The 18,238-nt window shown below is 56.2% G+C and overlaps 1 protein-coding gene across 1 annotated transcript in view; it reads right to left on the bottom strand.

Annotated features, from left to right (window-relative positions):
* Positions 1–18,238, bottom strand: part of PPL (periplakin) — a gene marked incomplete at both ends in the record, with an annotated part of 40,945 nt that overhangs the window by 9,847 nt on the left and 12,860 nt on the right. The window contains 11 exons of the mRNA XM_080703022.1: positions 1,220–1,371; positions 1,894–2,040; positions 2,132–2,254; positions 3,240–3,335; positions 4,276–4,383; positions 4,457–4,618; positions 5,672–5,713; positions 5,794–5,919; positions 6,247–6,367; positions 6,694–6,848; positions 12,844–12,943. Of these exons, the coding sequence (XP_080559148.1) occupies positions 1,220–1,371; positions 1,894–2,040; positions 2,132–2,254; positions 3,240–3,335; positions 4,276–4,383; positions 4,457–4,618; positions 5,672–5,713; positions 5,794–5,919; positions 6,247–6,367; positions 6,694–6,848; positions 12,844–12,943 (1,332 nt within the window). The remainder of the gene's footprint in view (positions 1–1,219; positions 1,372–1,893; positions 2,041–2,131; positions 2,255–3,239; positions 3,336–4,275; positions 4,384–4,456; positions 4,619–5,671; positions 5,714–5,793; positions 5,920–6,246; positions 6,368–6,693; positions 6,849–12,843; positions 12,944–18,238) is intronic.

Genomic DNA, 18,238 nt, shown 5'->3' with positions numbered 1-18,238 from the left:
TCAAAATAAAGTCTTAGGGCTGGGGGCGTAGCTCAGAGTGCTTGCTTAGCATGTGGGAGGGCCTGGATTTGATCCCAGTATTACCAAAAAGAACCCCCCCCCAAAAAACAAACAAGGACTGGGATGTGACTGGACCAGAGAGCCCTTGCCTAGTACTCAAAGCCCCAGGGTAGTCCACGGTGCTGACAGAAATAAAGGTCAAAAGTGCAGTGCAGGAGCCAGATATGGGAGCTTGTGCCTGGAATCCCAGTACTTGAGAGGCTGAGGCAGGAGGATCACAGGTTCAAAGCCAGCCTCAGCAACTTAGGCTGTCAGTGACTTAGTGCAACCCTGTTTCCAAATAAAAAAGGGCTGAGGGTGTAGTTCAGAGGGAGAATGCCCCTGACCTCAATCCTCAGTACCACACACACAAAAGCCAGCCTCAGCAACTTAGACCCTGTTTCAAATAAATGAATAATAAATGAATAAATAAATAAAATTAGGGCCAGGGATATAGCTCAGAGGTAGAATGCGTGTGGTTCAGTCCCCAGGAGCACACACACCCCAATGCAGGGCTGGGGTGTGTCGATGGGAGTGGTGGGGGCTGGCGTGACATTGGGCTTTCTGCTCGGGTTCAGGAAGACCCTTCCTTCCTTCCTTCCTTCTTTCTCCCCTTCTCCCTCCCCTTTCTCTTAGTGCTGAGTCTCACTACCTACAGTGCTCTGTTTGCTCAGGAGTCTTCTGCACCAACATGTGACCTCTTGGAGCAGTGCACAGCAGAGGCTCAATAGACAGCCATGGGCTCAGTAACTAAAGGCATTCCTGAGTTGTTAACTTATTTAGTAAAGGTTTCTTGCACCAGGTACTAAACTCAGCCCTGGAATTACTGACAAGGAGCTGAGGCCAAAGCAGACTGGTGCGCACACAAAACACATCCCAGTGAACTGCAGCGCGCGTGAAAGGGGGGTGTGTGCAGCTGGGGCAGTGCAGAGTCCAAGCTAGGGGGCTGTAAGCAGCCGCTGCGAAGGTCCGGAGGTACTAAGAGAAGACACTGGCCAGCGCAGCCCTCAGCCCCACATCCCATCAGCACAGCAGCTGGACCAAGAGCTCTGCCTCTTCCCCCTCAAACCTCCAACGAGGGGCGCAAGTGGGCGTCTGTGCCCCCTCCCCAAGTCAGGATGCCCAGGGGAGGGAATGGCAGAGAAGCCCGGCACCGGCCGCACCGGCTCTGTCCTTGTACCTGTCAGCCAGAGCCAGGGCCCCGGGGTCCGTGGGGGGGATCATGAAGCAGACCGCGGGAGCCGTCAGCCTGTTGCCGGCGCTGTCGGTCAGCTCCCAGCTCTCCCCGTTGTTCTTCTGCAGGGTGTAGCTGTAGCCGCGGGAGATCAGGCCCTGGCAGGCAGGCAGGCCAAACAATCAGGATGGGGGACCTGTCCTGTCTGGTCCAGCAGCCCATCATCTGCTGTCGACAGCTAACCCTTCTTGGACCTGGGGAGTCTCAGCCCATGTCTCGGCCCAAGAGCTTGGCTGTAGAATTAGGAAGCCCTCCCCTGGATTTCCCTGTGGGGAGCCACCCCTGCCCATCTGCAGTCCACTCGGTGGTGTCCCTTCCAAGTGGACCTGTGACAGGCCTGGCCAATGGGAGGCCAGCATTCCCCAGCCACAGGGCCTCTGTGACTCAGAGGGGCCAATGGGATGCTTCCCTGGGACTTTGGGGGCTGGGGTTGCTGGGCTGGTGGAGTATGGGCAGAGCAGCTGGGGCAGGGGCCCGTGGGGTGCCACAAGGAGTGGCAGCGAGGGATGCCAACGACCCTAGGGCTGGCTCTTAGGTCATCTGGGACCCTACTGCCCCAGACTTGGGTGTGGCGGGTGCGGCCCGGCGGGGGCTCCCGGTGGGGGCTCCCGGTGGCTCACCTGGTCACCCTCGAAGTCACAGAGCGCCTCCACGGGCAGGGGCTTGAGCGGCGTCTCCCGGCGGAACCTGAGCGGCACCACCTGCTGGCCCCGCCTCTGCAGCCCGCGCACCACCTCCTCGTACCTGTCCAGGGCCTTCTCCTGGTCCTAGGGAGGGAGTGGGCGGGGCCCGCGTGAGGCGCGCGGGGCGGGGCCGTCGCGGGGCGGGACCGTCGCGGGGCGGGGCCTGCGCACTCACGTCCAGCTCCCGCAGCAGCAGCTCGATGTGGTACCGGTCCTTGAAGTCTGGGCTGTATTTCTGGTTCAGGTCCGAGTCCACCTTGCGCAGCAGCTCCTGAGCGTCCTGTACGTCTCTGTGGAACTAGGGGACACCAGGGAGCCCCCGCCGGCTTGAGCTGTGGCCTCAAGCTCACCCCCAACAGCGGCTGGACCTCCCGCTCACCCTGAATCCAAGGGGGGACTGCCTACCCCTTCCAGGGCCCAACTCCCTGAGAGCCTCAGGAGGAAGACACCGGCTCCCTTGCCCACCAGTGCGCAAGACAGCACCTCCATGAGGTGCTAAGTTTTATATTTCTAGTCTCAAAAGGCGGGCTAGAAACTTGGCATGGTGGCACATACCTGTAATTCCAGTAATTGGGAGGCTAAGACAGGAGGATTGCAGGTTTGAGGCCCGCCTCAGCAATTTAGCAAGACCCTGTTTCAAAATAAAAAAATAAGCCCAGGATGGTGGGGCATGCTTGTAATCCCAGTATTTGGGAGACTGAGGCAGGAGGATTAAAGGTTCACCACCAGCCTCAGCACCAATGAGGTCCTCCACAATTTAGTGAGACGTTGTTTCAAAATATAAAATAAAGTGGGGCTGAGGCTTTGGCTTGGAGGTAGAATGCCTCTAGGTTGAATCCCCCGTATAAATCAATAAATAGATAAATAAATAAGGGCTGGGAGTATAGCTCAGAGGTAGAGGAGCCCTGGGTTCAATCCCCAGTATCAAAATAAAAAAATAAAAGGGGGAGAATGCTAAAATGGCAAGTTGTTTGTTTTTGCAGTACTAGGGATAGGGATGGAACCCAGGGGCATTCTACCTCTGAGCTAACACCCCCAGCCCTACTTTTTATTCTTTATTTTAAAACAGAGTCTCACTGAGTTGCAAAGGGCCTAAGTAGCTGAGGCTGTCCTTGAACCACGATCCTCCTGTCTCAGCCTCCCAGATGCTGGGATTACAAGCTCTAAAATGGCAAGTTTTATGTGATATATATTTCACCCAAATTCAAAGCCGCCACCTGCTGAGTCAGGTGTGCCGCAGCTGCCGCCCGAGGCAGTGGGGGCGGCCCTGGCGCGGTGGGTACCTGGTGGTAGTCCTCCATGTACTTCAGGTGGCTCTCCTCGCAGATGAGCAAGTTGAGGTACTCCTTCCAGTCCGCATGCACGGCCTCCATGTGGGCCTGCCAGGTAAAGAGGGGGGTCACCGACGGAGGAACCGGGGATTCCAGCGGGGAAATGGTGGGGAGGCAGCTGACCTCTGCCCGGGTGTCGGTGCCACCGAGCTGGCCGGCTTCTGCTCAGGGAAGGGAGGAGGGGAGAAGGGACATGTTGGGAGCCAAGAGGAGCTGCCAGGTACAGGTGCCGGGTGTGCAGTGCACACGGGGCAAGTAGGGGCTGTGTATGCTGAGATTGTATCGTGTGTGTGTGTGTGTGTGTGTGTGTGTGTGTGTGTGTGTGTGTGTTTCTAGGAATGGAACCCAAGGGCATTCTACCTCCAAGCTACACCCCCAGCCCTATATTTTATTTTTATTTTGAAACAGGGTCTCAGTAAGTTGTAGAGGGCCTCACTAAGTAGCTGAGGCTGTCCATGAACCGCCCTCCTCCTGTCTCAGCCTCCCGAATGCTGGGAATTTTTTGTTGTTGTTGTTGTTGTTGTTGGGTTTTTTTTGGTGGTACTGGGGGTAGAATCCAGAGGCTTTCTACCTCCGGGCTATACTCCCAAACCTATTTTATACTTTATTTGGAGACAGGGTCTCACTAAGTTGCTGAGAGCCTCACTAAGTAGCTGAGGCTGGCTTTGAACTCGTGCGATCCTCCCGTCTCAGAGTTAGAATGCCTCTGGGTTCCATCCCCAGACCCCCCACACACACACACAAGAGAATAAAAAATAGGGCTGGCTTGTAGCTCAGTAGAAAACCCCTGGGTTTGATCCCCAGTACTGAAAAAAAGAAAAGAAAAGAAAAAGCCAATTTCGTGTATCCAGGGCGGGATAGGATGACGGGCTAAGGATCCCCGGTACAGCCGGGCAGAGCAGAGGCAGGCACCCAGTGCAGCCGGGGAAGCCGCCTGCAGGGCTGCGCAGACGGAGGCCCCAGCCCCAGGAGCACCTTCCCCCCGCACCTCGATGGAGTTCCGGCCGGGGTGCTCGGCCGCCAGCAGCCGGTCGCCCTCGCCGTGGAGCTTGTTGATTCGCTCTTCCTTGGCCTCCAGGCTGCGGTTGATGAAGTTCTGCAGGGGCGCGGGTGGGGGCTCAGCTCCAGCCCCGCCGCCCCCCCCTCCCTCCAGGCCCGGCCCCGCCCACCTCGTACTGGCGCCGCCGGCTGGGGTAGTCGAGGTTGCGGTCGCTCCAGTCGTACTGCATGCGGCCCTTGGCCTGCTGGTCCAGCCAGTACAGCTCGTTGGTGCAGCGCTGCATGTAGTCCTGCAGCGAGCTCAGGTGCTGCTGCCGCGCCTGCGAGGCGGCCTGCGGGCCGGGGGAGGCGGGGGGCACAGCGCTGAGCCTGCCGGCCTCCCTCGGCTCTGCCAGCTCTGCAGAACCCAGCCAGGTCCCTGCCAAACCCCCAGCAATTCATTCACTCAGCAAGTGTTTACTGAGCACCTGCTATGTGCTGGGCATCTCATACACCCGGGAACAAAACAGACAAAACCCTCATGGCGCTGACATTTTCCCGAGGCCTCAGTTTGCCCATCTGCAAAATGGGGATAAAGGCAGTGTGTAGGGACAGGCGCACACTTGGTGCTCAGTAAATGCCAGCTGTGACTTCTGCTTTGACCACCGGGGGCAGGGGCATCTGGAACCACTGGCGCCTGAGCAGGGGCAGGACAGGGTGCAGGGGAGGAGGAGAGCCCCCGCCCCCATTTCAGATGTAGAAATGGTGGCAGCCCCAAAGGTTCAGGAACTCCCTCGAGGTCTCAGCACCCACAGGCCTGGGGGACGGTAGGCTGGCACCCAATGCCAAGGGTGCTGCCTCTGTTTGCACGCCCGGAGCACGTGAAAGGCAGGCGGCAAGGAAGAATTTGCACGTGGGTGTTAAAAAAGAACAACATGTCTAAAGGCTCCCAGGAGGGGAGACGCTTCTGTCCACAAGGCCTGTGGCGCGGTGCTCGGTACACAGCAGGTGCTAAATAAATGAGTAGCAGCCGGGCTTGGTGGTGCACACTTGTAATCCCAGCACTCAGGAGGCTGAGACGGGAGGACGGGGTTCTCCACCAGCCTCGGCTACTTAGCGAGGCCCTGTGCAACTCAGTGAGACCCTGTTTCCAAATAAAGAATAAAAAATAGGGCTGGGGGTGTAGCTCGGAGGTAGAATGCCCCTGGGTTCCACCCCCAGTACTGGAAAATTTAAAAAAGCAGCACAGCACGGGATTGGTGTCTATTAGAAGTCCCCTGAGCTGCCCGGAAGGGGCCAGGGCACCGCCTCTCCCCACGTCACCCCCGGGTTCCCTTGGTGACTTCTCCTGCCATGGGCAGGAGCGCAGTGTCCCCCACCCTGATGTCGTCCCCGGAGCTTCTCACCAGCAGCTTCTGGTACTTGGCCTGGAGCTCGCTGCTCTGCTCCTGAGGGCAGAACCAAGCACTCGGGTTAGGGCCGGTCCCAGGCGTGCCCCCCTCCACCCCCATCGCTGCCATGCGCCCACCTTGTCCCCGGCCTTGGCCAGGTGGGGCCCGATGGCCTTGACCTCGTTGTGGAAGATGTTGTGCTGCTCCACCTGGCTGTCCACCAGCGGCAGGTCCGTGCCGAAGCCCTGGCTGCTCAGCTTGTCCTGGTGGGAGGAGACAGGAGGCTTGGGCACCTGCCTGCTCAGCACTTAGAGGCATCGTCTCCATGGCAACCTGATAAGGGTCCATCTCCCAGAGCCCTGCAGGACCCTAGTGCGTCTCCCATGGGAACGAGGTAGAGCCGTTGGGGCCGGGGCCTCCTTCCCATCCTATGTCCTGTGTGACCCAGACTTGGCACCGCCCCTCTCTGAGCCCTGCTTTCCCCATGGGTCCCCCACTGGGGGGCGTGGGGACCACCGCCTCTCCCTGAAGGACCAGAAGCCCCAAGCTAGCGGGCTCCCTCCGCACATGCGCAGCCCCGCCCGGCGTACCAGTTTCTCATCCACCAGCGCTGCCCAGTTGACCTCGGGGTCCACCTCCTTGGCCGCCAGGTTGTAGATCTGCTTGTGTTTGGTACGCAGGTGGTTCACGCGCTCCTTCAGCTGGCGGATGCTGGGCAGGGCGCGAGACCACCGGGTTGGTGGGACTCACTGGCAGTACCCCGAGCCTGAGGCGGGCCCCTTGCCGGGCCAAAGCTCAGAGTGGGACAGAATGGTAGCTCTAGGGCTCTGGTCCCACTGACATGTACACCCCTTGGGCCTCAGTCTCCCAAAGTGCAGGACAGGACCGTCAAAAAGACAGTATGTTGGGCCCATGCCTGGTGTCCAGTTAGGCCTCCATGAACCCATCTAGGCCCCTGCATGCTGAAGGGATGTGAGCCCCCTCCCCAGGCCACAGCCCAGAGTGGCTCCCGGGGCCGCGGCGCGGAGGGGACCTACTCCTCGGCGATCATGTCCCCCTGGGGATGCTTCATGTGCTTGGCGATGGCCGCGTCCGCCTCCAGCACGTACAGCAGCTTCTCCGAGTCCGACACCTTCTGCAGGGCCACGTCCCGGTACTCAGGCTGCTGACCCTCCTGCAGCCGGGCCAGGTCCTACGAGGGTCAGGAGAGGGGCCGCGCTGGGCGGGGCTCACGTGGCTTGGTGGCAAGGGGTCCCCGGACTCACCAATGCACCCCGCCCGCCTGGCCAAGGTGACCCGGAGCCCACCCAAGTCAGGATGTGCAAGGAAAAGACCCGAGTGAGAACGAGAGCCCCTCCTTCAGCTTGTGTGGCCAGGGAGGCCCGCTGAGGGCGTGACCGTGCCAAAGACCAGGATGCAGGGACCTGGGGGGGCAGCGGTGCTGAGGCCCCCACCCAGAGCCAGGGTGAGCCCTGGCTGAGACTCGGGGAGAGAAGCGGGAAGGAAAGAGCTGGCGCAGGGGCCAGGGCACCAGCCCCGTGACGGCACCCAGGCACTGATGCAGGCGGCAGGAAGGGACGGAGTCCATATTCTGGAGATGCACGCCACAGTCCATCTGAGTTCAAGGCCTCTGATGTTGGGGTTTCTTTCCAATTTTGGGGGGCTGTGCTTGGGATTGAACCTGGGGCATTCTATCTCCAAGCTACACCCCCAGCCCTACTTTATTTTGTTTATTTGTTTATTTCTTTCTTTTTCTTTTTCTTTTTTTTTTTTTTTTTGGTGGTACTGGTGGTGAAACCCAGAGGCTTTTCTACCTCCAGGCTACACTCCCAGACCTATTTTTATACTTTATTTGGAGACAGGGTCTCACTAAGTTGCTGAGAGCCTCACTAAGTAGCTGAGGCTGTCCATGAACTGTGATCCTCCTGTCTCCACCTCCTGAATGCTGGGATTACAAGCGTGTGCCACCATGCCTGGCTCCTATTTTATTTTTAATTTTTTAATTTTAATTTTAATTTATTTTGCGGAACTGGGGATGGAACCCCGGGACATTCTACTTTGAAGTTACACCCCCAGCCCCCCTCCACTTTATTATTCTTTATTTTTGTGGTACTGGGAATGGACTAGGTGCATTCTACCTTCAAGTGACACCCCCAGCCCTATTTCTTAGTCTTTTTATTTTTGAAATAGGGTCTCACTGAGTTGCAGAAGGCCTAAGTAGCTGAGGCTGTCTGTGAAGCCACGATCCTCCTGTCTCAGCCTCCCTAATGCTGGGATCACAGGGTTTGCCACCACACACACATTTTTTTTTTTTTTTTTTTTTTTGGTGGTATTGAGGGTGGAACCCAGAGGCTTTCTACCTCCGGGCTATACTCCCAGACCTTTTTTATATTTTATTTGGAAACAGGGTCTCACTAAGTTGCTGAGAGCCTCACTGAGTAGCTGAGGCTGGCTTCGAACTCATGCGATCCTCCTGTCTCCGCCTCCCAAGCGCGGGGATGACAAGCGTGCCCACCACGCCTGGCCATGTTTAGGATTTCTAAGTGCAGCCTGTCAGTTCTTTGTCCCATCTGGGCCACAGGACCATGCATTAGCACTCAGCTGACCTCTGGAATGGATCTCTAAGGGACCCCCAAGCCCAGCAGAGGGGGTGATGGGCAGACTGAGGGGAAGGGCGAATGCGGGGTACCCAGAGACAGCGCATTCCTCCCAGCTGGCCTCGGGGTCCCTCTCCACAGCAGGAATAAGGAAAGACCTGTCCTCAGGGGCAGCAGAGTTGGGGCTGGGGCACTGCTCAGAGGCCTGGGTGCCATCCGCAGCATGGGAAACCACAGCAATGGACCAGAAACAGCAAAGGAACTGGGGACAAAGATCTGCGAGTCGGCCTTGAAAACCTGTGGACTGAGAGGAGCCGGGCCAGACACGGCAGCGTGGTGCCCCTGGTGCACGATTCCGTTCCCATGACCTGTCCCGACACGAACAGGCCGGCCCGGAGGTGAGCAGAGAGGCTGCCCTGGCTGGGTGGGAGGCGGCGCGCCTCCCAAAGGGTGAGGGCATGGCATCACACACTTGAGGTAGGCAAATTCTGGGCCGCATCAAAGGTGCACCAACAACTATTTAAAACCAAAAAGAGCCGGGCGTGGTGGCGCACGCTTGTAATCCCCGCGCTTAGGAGGCAGAGACAGGAGGATCGCGCAGGTTCGAAGCCTGCCTCACTGGCTTTAAGAGACCCTATTTCCAAATAAAAATATAAAATAGGTCTGGGAGTGTAGCACAGAGGTAGAAGGGTTCCATCCCCAGTACCACCAAAAAAAAAAAAAAAAAAAAGAGAGAGAGGGGGGGGGTGATATCTGGGGATTGCAGCTCAGTGGTGAGCATCTGTTTAGCATCCACGAGGCCCTGGGCTCAGTCCCCAGCAGTAAAAACATTAAAAAATGAAAACAGGGGTGGTGTGCACCTGGAATCCCAGTACTTGGAAGGTTGAGACAGGAGGATCACAGGTTCAAGGACAACCTCAGTAACGTAGTGAGACTCTCAGTAACTTAATGAGACCCTATCTCACAATAAAAAAAAAAAATAGGGCTGGAGATGTAGCTTGTAGAATGCCCTTGGGTTCAATTCCCAGTGCCACACAAAATTGTAATAAAAAATAAAAATGGAAAGAGATAAGAAATGGCCAGAGAATCCGGGCGTGGTGGTGCACGCTTGCAATCCCAGCATTCAGGAGGCTGAGACGGGATGATCGCAGTTTGAGGACAGCCTCAGATACTCAGTGAGGCCCTTCCCAATCCAGTGAGACCCTATTTCAAAAAATAAAGAATAAAAAATAGGGCTGAGGGTATTGCTCGAAGGTAGAATGCCCCTGGGTTTCACCCCCAGTACCGCAAAAAAAAAAAAAAGTAAATAAATAAATAAATAAATAACTGAAAAAGAAATGGCCAAAGAAAAACTGAAATAAACAGACACGATTTGGTGCCAGGTACAGAGAAAAGATGGCTTCCCCTTGAAGGAGGAGCTAGTGCTTGGAGGGCCCTGCCCAGGCCACTCCGGGAGGAAGGTGGAGGGCTCCCTCTGGGCCTGGGAGTGGGGCCGGCCTGGCCCAGCCTGCAGCTTCTGGCCTTGGGGAGTTTTACCCTGCTTCCTCCCCAGCTCACTGGAAGCTCCCCGGGATAGCTTTGGTGTCAAAGATTAATTGTGCAAAGGGGGAAGTCAATTAATCATTAGCTAATTCCTGCCTGTGGGGTACAAGCTCCCTAAATACCCTGGTGGATGCCTCGCTGTGTGGGTGCTGGAGGGTTCAAAGTCAGCCGAACTGATCGACCGGGACCGGGCTGGCAGAGGGGTGATCGGTGGGAGGCGGCGATTGGTGATGCCCGGGAGCTCTTAGAAAGCGCTCCATATCCTGCCTGGGTCACACGGTGACTCGCTAGAGTAACGATCCCCTTACGCGAACTCCAGAGTGGACTCCAGTGTGGATGGGTCCGCACACTTCATGTGAGTTGCAGCTCAAGAAGAGCTTGCTTAATGCCACAGGGACTGACCTACCTGATAATCACACACACACACACACACACACACACACACACACACACACACGCGCGTGCGCGTGAGCCAGGATGGCGGATTCCATGATAAAACTCAGAGACAGAGCAGCTGAGCAGCTCCTGGGCCAGGGATAGGGAGGGAGGAGCAGCCGGCTCTGAGTGTGTGTGTGTGTGTGTGTGACACACGTTGTGGATGTGCTAAACACATGGAACTGCACTCCGTTAACAAGTAAGTTTATGTTATGTGGATCTCAAGCATAAAAAAAAACCTTAAGCCGGGCGTGGTGGGCACGCTTGTCATCCCCGCGCTTGGGAGGCAGAAACAGGAGGATCGCGCAGGTTCGAAGCCAGCCCCGCGCGCTGGCTTAGGAGACCCTGTTTCCAAATAAAAAAACATAAAATAGGTCTGGGAGTGTAGCCCGGAGGTAGAAGGGCTTCCAGGAACCCCAGTACCACCAAAAAAAAAAAAAAAAAAAAAAACCTTAAAAATTTGCTGGGCACGATGGTACAGGTCTTTAATCCCAATCTTGGGGAGGCTGAGATAGGAGGATTGAAGGCTCTCATCAACCTAGCGAGACCGTTTCCAAATAAGAAATAAAATTGGGAGCCGGGCGTGGTGGCGCACGCTTGTAATCCCAGCACTCAGGAGGCTGAGACAGGAGGATCGCGGTTCGCAGACAGCCTCGGCTACTTAGTGAGGCCCTTTGCAACTCAGTGAGACCCTATTTCAAAATAAAAAATAAATAATAGAGCCAGGCCTGGAGGTATACGCTTATAATCCCCGCACTTGGGAGGCTGAGACAGGAGGATCGCACCCAGCCTCAGCTACTTAGGCTCTCAGCAACTTAGTGAGACCCTATTTCCAAATAAAATATAAAATAGGCCTGAAAATATATAGCCCAGAGGTAGAAAAGCCCCTGGGTTCTACCCCCAGTACCAAAAAAAAAAAAAAAAAAAAAAAGGGCTGGGGGTGTAGCTCAGAGGTAGGATGACCCTGGGTTCCATCCCCAGTACCACACACACATGCAAAAATTGGGGGTAATAAAATAAGTAATGACATCTTCTGGTGGGATAGGAAAGTGTGGGCCCAACCCACGCAGCCTTCGAAGTGGGACTTTTTTTCAAAGTTTGTTCAGCTGAAGTTGAAAAACAGCTCACTGTCTGAGTCAGGACTCGAGGCAAATAAAATGACAGGCTGGACCCTGCTCACACTCCATGCACACTCATGCACACACACGTGAGGAGACACGCAGCGCACGCGCGGGCGCGCACACACACACACACACACACACACCCCAAACCGCTGTCGCCAGCGGCGCCCCACGTGGCTGAGCTCTGTGGGAACCACCTTTGCCGCACTGGTTGGTCCGCCCCCAAAAGCTTGGGAGGAACACAGCATTCTTGTTGCAGGGGGAAAAAAGAGAGAGACACCCCAAAAAAGCTGCTTTCGTTTAGAAAAGGAAAACACCACGGGAGGGGCCAAGAGAGAGGAGAGTAATTAAAAGCCACCGAGTGTGCGGGCGCCCGCGTCCTTGGAGGGACAGGCGGGGCCCACTCCCGAGGCCCCCACAGGGTCGGCAGGGCCCGGGCGTGCTCACTGGCCTCCTGCCCCACTCTCCTGCACACCCACACCCCGCAGGGCCCCCAGGTCTCCGGCTGCCCCTGGGCGACCCTGGTATGCGTGTGGGGAAATCTATGCTGTCGGAGGTGACCTTCCCACCATCAGCACCCCACTCCTCCAGCCCCCCAACCACTAAGATGCCAGAGGAAATACAGGCTGCCTGGTCCAGGCCACTCGGTAGTGGAAGTGTCTCCCGGCAGCGTCAGTATCTCCCAAACAGCGCACGTTCCTACGAACCCCGGCCCCCGCCTGTGTTCTGAAATTCAGTCCTGGCTGGGCCCCCTGCGTTCTTCCCTTGGCTAAGCCTGGCAGCCACACCTGGAGGCTGCTCCAGGGCCGCTGTGGCTGCCAAGTCACCCCGGCCCTTCCCACACTCGTGTGACCAGCTACAAAGCGTGGAAGCCCAGCCGCACGGGCCGGGCTGGCAGCGGGTTTGGGGAGAAGGTGACCCCCCGGGCAGCTTGCGGGCCAGCAGGATGCAGACACGACGTGCCATCCGGATCCCAGGAGACCCTGCGGCGCGGGCAGCCTTCTCCCCACACTGCAAAAGGGGAGGCTGAGGCACGGAGGGGAAAGGGATGTGGGCAGCTATTTCCTGTCTTCCCCGGTGTCCGGGCCCCACAGCGGGTGGAGGCTTGGCCGGCACCTGCAGAATCCCACGAATCTTTACACGCAGACAGATGTGGACGCGCGCCCTTGCCCTCTAAGGGGGTCCACACCATGGGGAGCTGAGGTGACTTACTGGCCTGAGGGCCCCTTACCCCAGGGCTGGTCCTCCAGGCCCCAGAAGTTGGGCGAGGGTCCCACAAGTGGGAGACTCAGTCCCACAAGGCTCCCCTTCCCGGGGGCGAAGCTGTGCACCTCCACGGGCTTCCTGATGTGTACTTGGGTGTCCAGCCCTGTCCTGGTCCCTCCCGCTGAATGCCCGAAACCCGGCCCGCGCGTGCCCGTGCCCGCCGCGCGCCCGCCACGCGTCCGGGAGGGCAGGTGCACCGGGGAGCGCCCGGGACGGGGGCACTCACGCTCTGTATCTTGGCCCCGGCGTCCACGATGTTCTTCTCCACCTGGTCGGCATTTTTCTGCAGCTGTTCAATCAGCTCCGAGAGCTCCTTGTTGGAGATGCTGTGGACAGACGGACAGAAGCCCAGAGGTGCTGAGGGCCGCAGCAGGGCCTGGCCCCCAGCGCTGCCTCCTCCGCGGGAGGAGCCCCAGGCTGCAGCCACAGACACGGGCAGCACCCGGGGGTCAGCACCCGCTTCCTTCAAAAGCTTCCGTCTGCGGCGCTAGCAATTTATTTATTTATTTATTTATTTATTTATTTATTTATTTGCGTTACTGGGAATAGAACCCAGGGGCATTCTACCTCCCAGCTACGCCCCAGCCCTATTTTTTATTCTTTATTCTGAGACAGGGTCTCACCGAGTTGCAAAGTGCCTCACTAAGTAGCTGAGGCTGTGTGTGAACCGCGATCCTCCAGTCTCAGCCTCCCGAATGCTGGGATGACAAGTACTGGGATTACAGGCGCGCGCCACCATATGCGGCACATCCGTTTTTTAATTGAGATACATTTGCATACCATAAAACTGCCCATCTTAAATATGTATTTCGTGATTTTTAATATATTCGGAGTTTCTGCAGCCATCGCCGCCATCTAATCCCAAGTGTTTCCAGCACCTCAGCACTTCATACCCACTCACAGTTACTCCCCATTCCCTTGTCTCCTCCTGCTTCTGGCAACCACTGTTCTATCTTCTATCTCTGTGGATTTGCCCACCCTGGGCATTTTCTATAGCTGGAATCATACAATAGCTGGTCCTTTGTGTCTGACTTCTCTTAACATGATGTTTGCAAGGTTCATCCATGTTGTATCTATGGGAACGTCATTCCTTTTTAATGGCTGAATAATACTCCATCGTATGGATGGATTCGGAAGGATGCAGAAAAGTTCGGGGTCTCCACAGAAGGCTCCAAAGAGGAGAGCCCACTAAAGCGGCAGGTCCCGGGTGTGTCGTTGGGGTGGGGTTCTGACCCTCAAGGTGGAGTGAGATTCCAGGACCCACCGAGGGCAGCAAGAGAAACTCAGATTCCCAGGCACTGACCCGACCCGACCCTCTGAGTGTGGGTCTTCAGGCTGTGCCAGGACGTGGCACACGGCCGTGGGTTTTGTGGGTTCTCCTGGGAACCCTGAGGCCCACCGGGGACTGAGCACCAGCACTGTGGGTGCGGCTGCAGTGGCGGTGGCTGAGTGCTCCCTGCCCAGGGGTCCTGCACCTCCTCCCACACCCTGCAGGCTGCTCCTCGACAGAGCCTAAGCAAGCCAAGGCAGGACCCCGGGCCTGGCTGGATGGGTCCCAGGGAAGCAGGCCCCTGGGCCCTCGGCCCTGGGGGCCCTGACCTTCAGCCTGGCCCGAGCCTCAACACAGACACCCAACCCGAGACCACGCGGGCCTCTGGAGGGAGCCGGGCTCCGACAGCCCACCCGGTGGGGGCCGCCGCTCAGCAGGGCCCCGCAGCAGGAGCCACCATCAGCCCCCAGGGTGGGTGAGGGGGAGCCAAGGGGCCTGGGAGGAACGGTGGGAGGACAATCCCTGGCCAGCCTTTACCCTCTCGCAGCCTCGGTTTCCCCATCTGCTGACGGGGGGTAGCTGCAAAGGCACCCTGGTCCTTTGACCCTCGCTGTGAGTGACACCAGACACAGCTGCAGACACTCGAGGATCATCCCCACCATGAGACCCTGGGAGGCCCGCATGTCCTTTTCCAGATCAAAGCATGACAGCTCAAGCCGGGCGTGGCGGCGCAGGCTTGCAATCCCAGCATTCGGGAGGCTGAGACCGGAGGATCGAGGTATGAGGACAGCCTCAGCTACTTAGTGAGGACCTTTGCAACTCCGTGAGACCCTGTTTCAAAATAAAGAATACAAAATAGGGCAGGGGGTGTAGCTCGGAGGTAGAATGCTTCTGGGTTCCATCCCCAGTACTGGAAAAAAAAAAAAAAAAAAAAAAAAGCAGCAGAGAGCTGGGATGTGAATCCGGAATAGCCTCAGCTCTTTCACCGTCTGTATCTGGGTCCTGGATGAGAGGCCCAGGAGGCCTGGCTTCTTCCCGGCCACTGCCCAGGCGGCCCCAGGGGCGGCCATGGGTGTCCCGGTGAGGGCCGCCAAGCATGCCGGGAGCACAAGAATGCGGTTGGACGGCTGGAGGGTGTGGATCCAGGAGCGCCAGGAGCTGGCCAGGCTGGTCCTGCTTCTCCTCTTCCTAAGGAGCCTCACAGGTACCCAGCCATGGGCCCCTCGATGAAGGCTGAGATATGGCCCTTCCGGTCACCCTGGTCCTGCCCACAGACGGCACCCACCCAGCTGAGCCAAGGAAGCCGAGGCACCCAGCCCAGAGAAGGGCAGGGCCGGAGTGTCAGGCTGAAAGGCCAGCCCTCTCTCCTTTGCTCAGAAGCTCCCAGAGACCCTGGGGCCACCTGGCCACACCTGCTCAGCACCAGGTGAGACACGGATGGAGGGGAAGACACCACCCAGGTCACGGGGGCCACCCACGCAGGGACAAGACGTGTCTGGAGCCAGAAGCACTCAAATCCCAGCACCTAGAGGGGTGCTGGGGAGGAGTCACTTGGTATTCCTAGCCTCAGCTTCATCTTCTGCAGATGGGAGCAATAACTGGGCATGGTACCTGGGAGGCTGAGACAGGAGGATTGTCAGTTTGAGGTCGATCTCAGCAAGTTAGTGAGACTCTCTTTTTATCTTTTCTTTTCTTTTCTTTTTTTTTTTTTTTTTTTTTTTGGTACTGGGGTTCCTGGAAACCCTTCTACCTCCGGGCTACAACCCCAGACCTATTTTATACTTTTTTTTTTTTTTGAAACAGGGTCTCTTCAGCCAGTACGGCTGGCTTTGAACCTGTGCGATCCTCCTGTCTCCACCTCCCAAGCGCAGGGACTACAAGTGCGCCACCACGCCCGGCTTAGTGAGACTCTTTTAAACTGAAAACTAAAAAAGGGCTGGGGGTCTAGCTTGGAGGTACAGCACCCCTGGGTTCAAGGCCCAGTATATATTAAAAAAAGAGAGAGAGACTGGCGTGGTGGGCACGCTTGTCATCCCAGCATTCGGGAGGCTGAGACAGGAGGATCATGGTTCGCGGCCAGCCTCAGCTACTTAGTGAGCCCCTTTGCAACTCAGTGAGACCCTGTTTCAAAAGAAAGAATAAAAAAATAGGGCTGGGGGCCGGGCGTGGTGGCGCACGCTTGTAATCCCTGCGCTTGGGAGGTGGAGACAGGAGGATCACACAGGATCGCGCAGGTGCGAAGCCAGCCGTGCGCGCTGGCTAAGGAGACCCTGTTTCCACATAAAAATGTAAAAATAGGTCTGGGAGTGTAGCCCGGAGGTAGAAGGGCTTCCAGGAACCCCAGTGCCACAAAAAAATAAAATAAAATAAAATAGGGTTGGGGATGTAGCTCAGAGGTAGAATATCCCTGGGTTTCATCCCCAGTACTGCAAAAATTAATTAATTAATTAATTTAATTAAATAAATAAAAAAGAAAAAGAAATAAAACCGCGCCTGTGACCAGCACGGAGGAGCAGTGCAGGGGTCTCAGAGATGGCCCTGTCATGGCGGGCTCTTTAGATGAACAGGAGCAGGGCCTGCATGGGAACCCAGGGCCTCAGGCCAGGCCCGGCTGCGGGTCAGGCTGCCTGCCAGTTAGGTCTGGCAAGCTGGTGGATGGGTCACCTGCAGAAACTGATGGAGACTGCTCCTCTAAGGAATCAGCTTGCTTCCCCTGGGGTGGGGCAGGAGATCACTGCTCCAAGGGTGCCTGGCACCTCCTCCGAACCCCAGCTGACAAAGGACCAGACCAGAGCTTCCCGGGCCTGGGTCTGCAGATCAGAGCTGAACAGGAGCCTCTTTGTGTCCCCACAAGGTATCTGGAGCAGAGCGGATGGCTCAGGGAGGGCCTGGAAGCCACAGGCAGCTCGTGTCACCAAGCTCTGTGCAAGCAGGTAGAGCCTCAATAAACACAGCCGGCCAGAAGCGGGGACACACCTGTGATCCCACAGCTCAGGAGGCAGAGGCAGGAGGATCGCAGGCTCCAGGCCAGCCCGGGCAACCTAGCGAAACCCTGCCTCAAAATTTGAAAAGGGCTGGGGATGTGGCTCAGAGGCATAATGCTTCTGGGTTTAGTCCCCACAACTGAAATAAAATAAACCAGGCATGGTGGTGCATGCTTGTAATCCTAGTACTTGGGAGGCTGAGACAGGAGGATCACAGGTTCAGGGTCAGCCTCAGCTACTTAGACTGTTTCAAAATAAAAAAATGAAATAGTGCTAAGGGTATAACTCAGAGGTAGAATGCCCCTGGATTCGATCTCCAGTACCACAAAAATAAATAAATAAAAAATAGAAATAGAAATAGGTAAGCCGGGCGTGGTGGTGCATGCTTGTAATTCCAGCATTTGGGAGGCTGAGTCAGGAGGATCTGGGGTTGGGGCTAGCCTCAGCTACTTAGTGAGGCTCTTTGCAACTCAGTGAGCCCCTGTTTCAAGATAAAGAATAAAAACTAGGGCTGGGAGTATAGCTCGGAGGTCGAATGACCCTTGGGTTCCATCCCCAGACCCGCAAAAAAAATAGATAAATATAATTATTATTAGCTAATTCATTACATTGTAAAAATTAATGGTACTGGGCATTAAATTCAGGGACATTCTACCTTAGAACTTAAACCCCCAGCTTGGCCGGGCGTGGTGGCGCACGCTTGTAATCCCCGCGCTTGGGAGGCTGAGACAGGAGGATCGCATAGGTTCAAAGCCAGCCTCAGCTACTCAGTGAGGCTCTTAGCAACTTAGTGAGACCCTGTTTCCAAATAAAATATAAAAAAAGGTTTGGGAGTGTAGCCCAGAGGTAGAAAGCCCCTGGGTTCCACCCCCAGTACCACCAAAAAAAAAAAAAAAACCCACAAAACATGCCAGGCGTGGTGGCGCACGCTTGTAATCCCCGCGCTTGGGAGGCAGAGACAGGAGGATCGCGCAGGTTTGAAGCCAGCTGTGCGCACTGGCTTAGGAGACCCTGTTTCCAAATAAAACTGTAAAAAATAGGTCTGTGAGTGTAGCCTGGAGGTAAAAGGGCTTCCAGGAACCCAAGTACCACCAAAACAAAACAAAACAAAAAACAAACAAACAAACAAACAAACAAACAAACAAAAACCCAGCTTGACTTTGTTTCTTATTTGGAAACAGGGTTTTGCTGGGTTGATGAGAGTCTCACTGCTTTCTGAGGCTGTCCTCGAACCTGTGATCCTCTTGTCTCAGCCTCCCAGGTACAGGGATTATAGGCGTGCGCCACCATGCCTGGCTTGTACCAAATTACAAATAAATAAATAAAATAGTAAATAAATAAAATTTAATTTTTGTGTGTGTGGTACT

Source organism: Muscardinus avellanarius, assembly GCF_963383645.1.
Source record: "Muscardinus avellanarius genome assembly, chromosome: 10".
Taxonomy (NCBI): domain Eukaryota; kingdom Metazoa; phylum Chordata; class Mammalia; order Rodentia; family Gliridae; genus Muscardinus; species Muscardinus avellanarius.
Note: the sequence above shows the minus strand (reverse complement) of the source record. Positions and strands in the feature narration are given on the sequence as shown.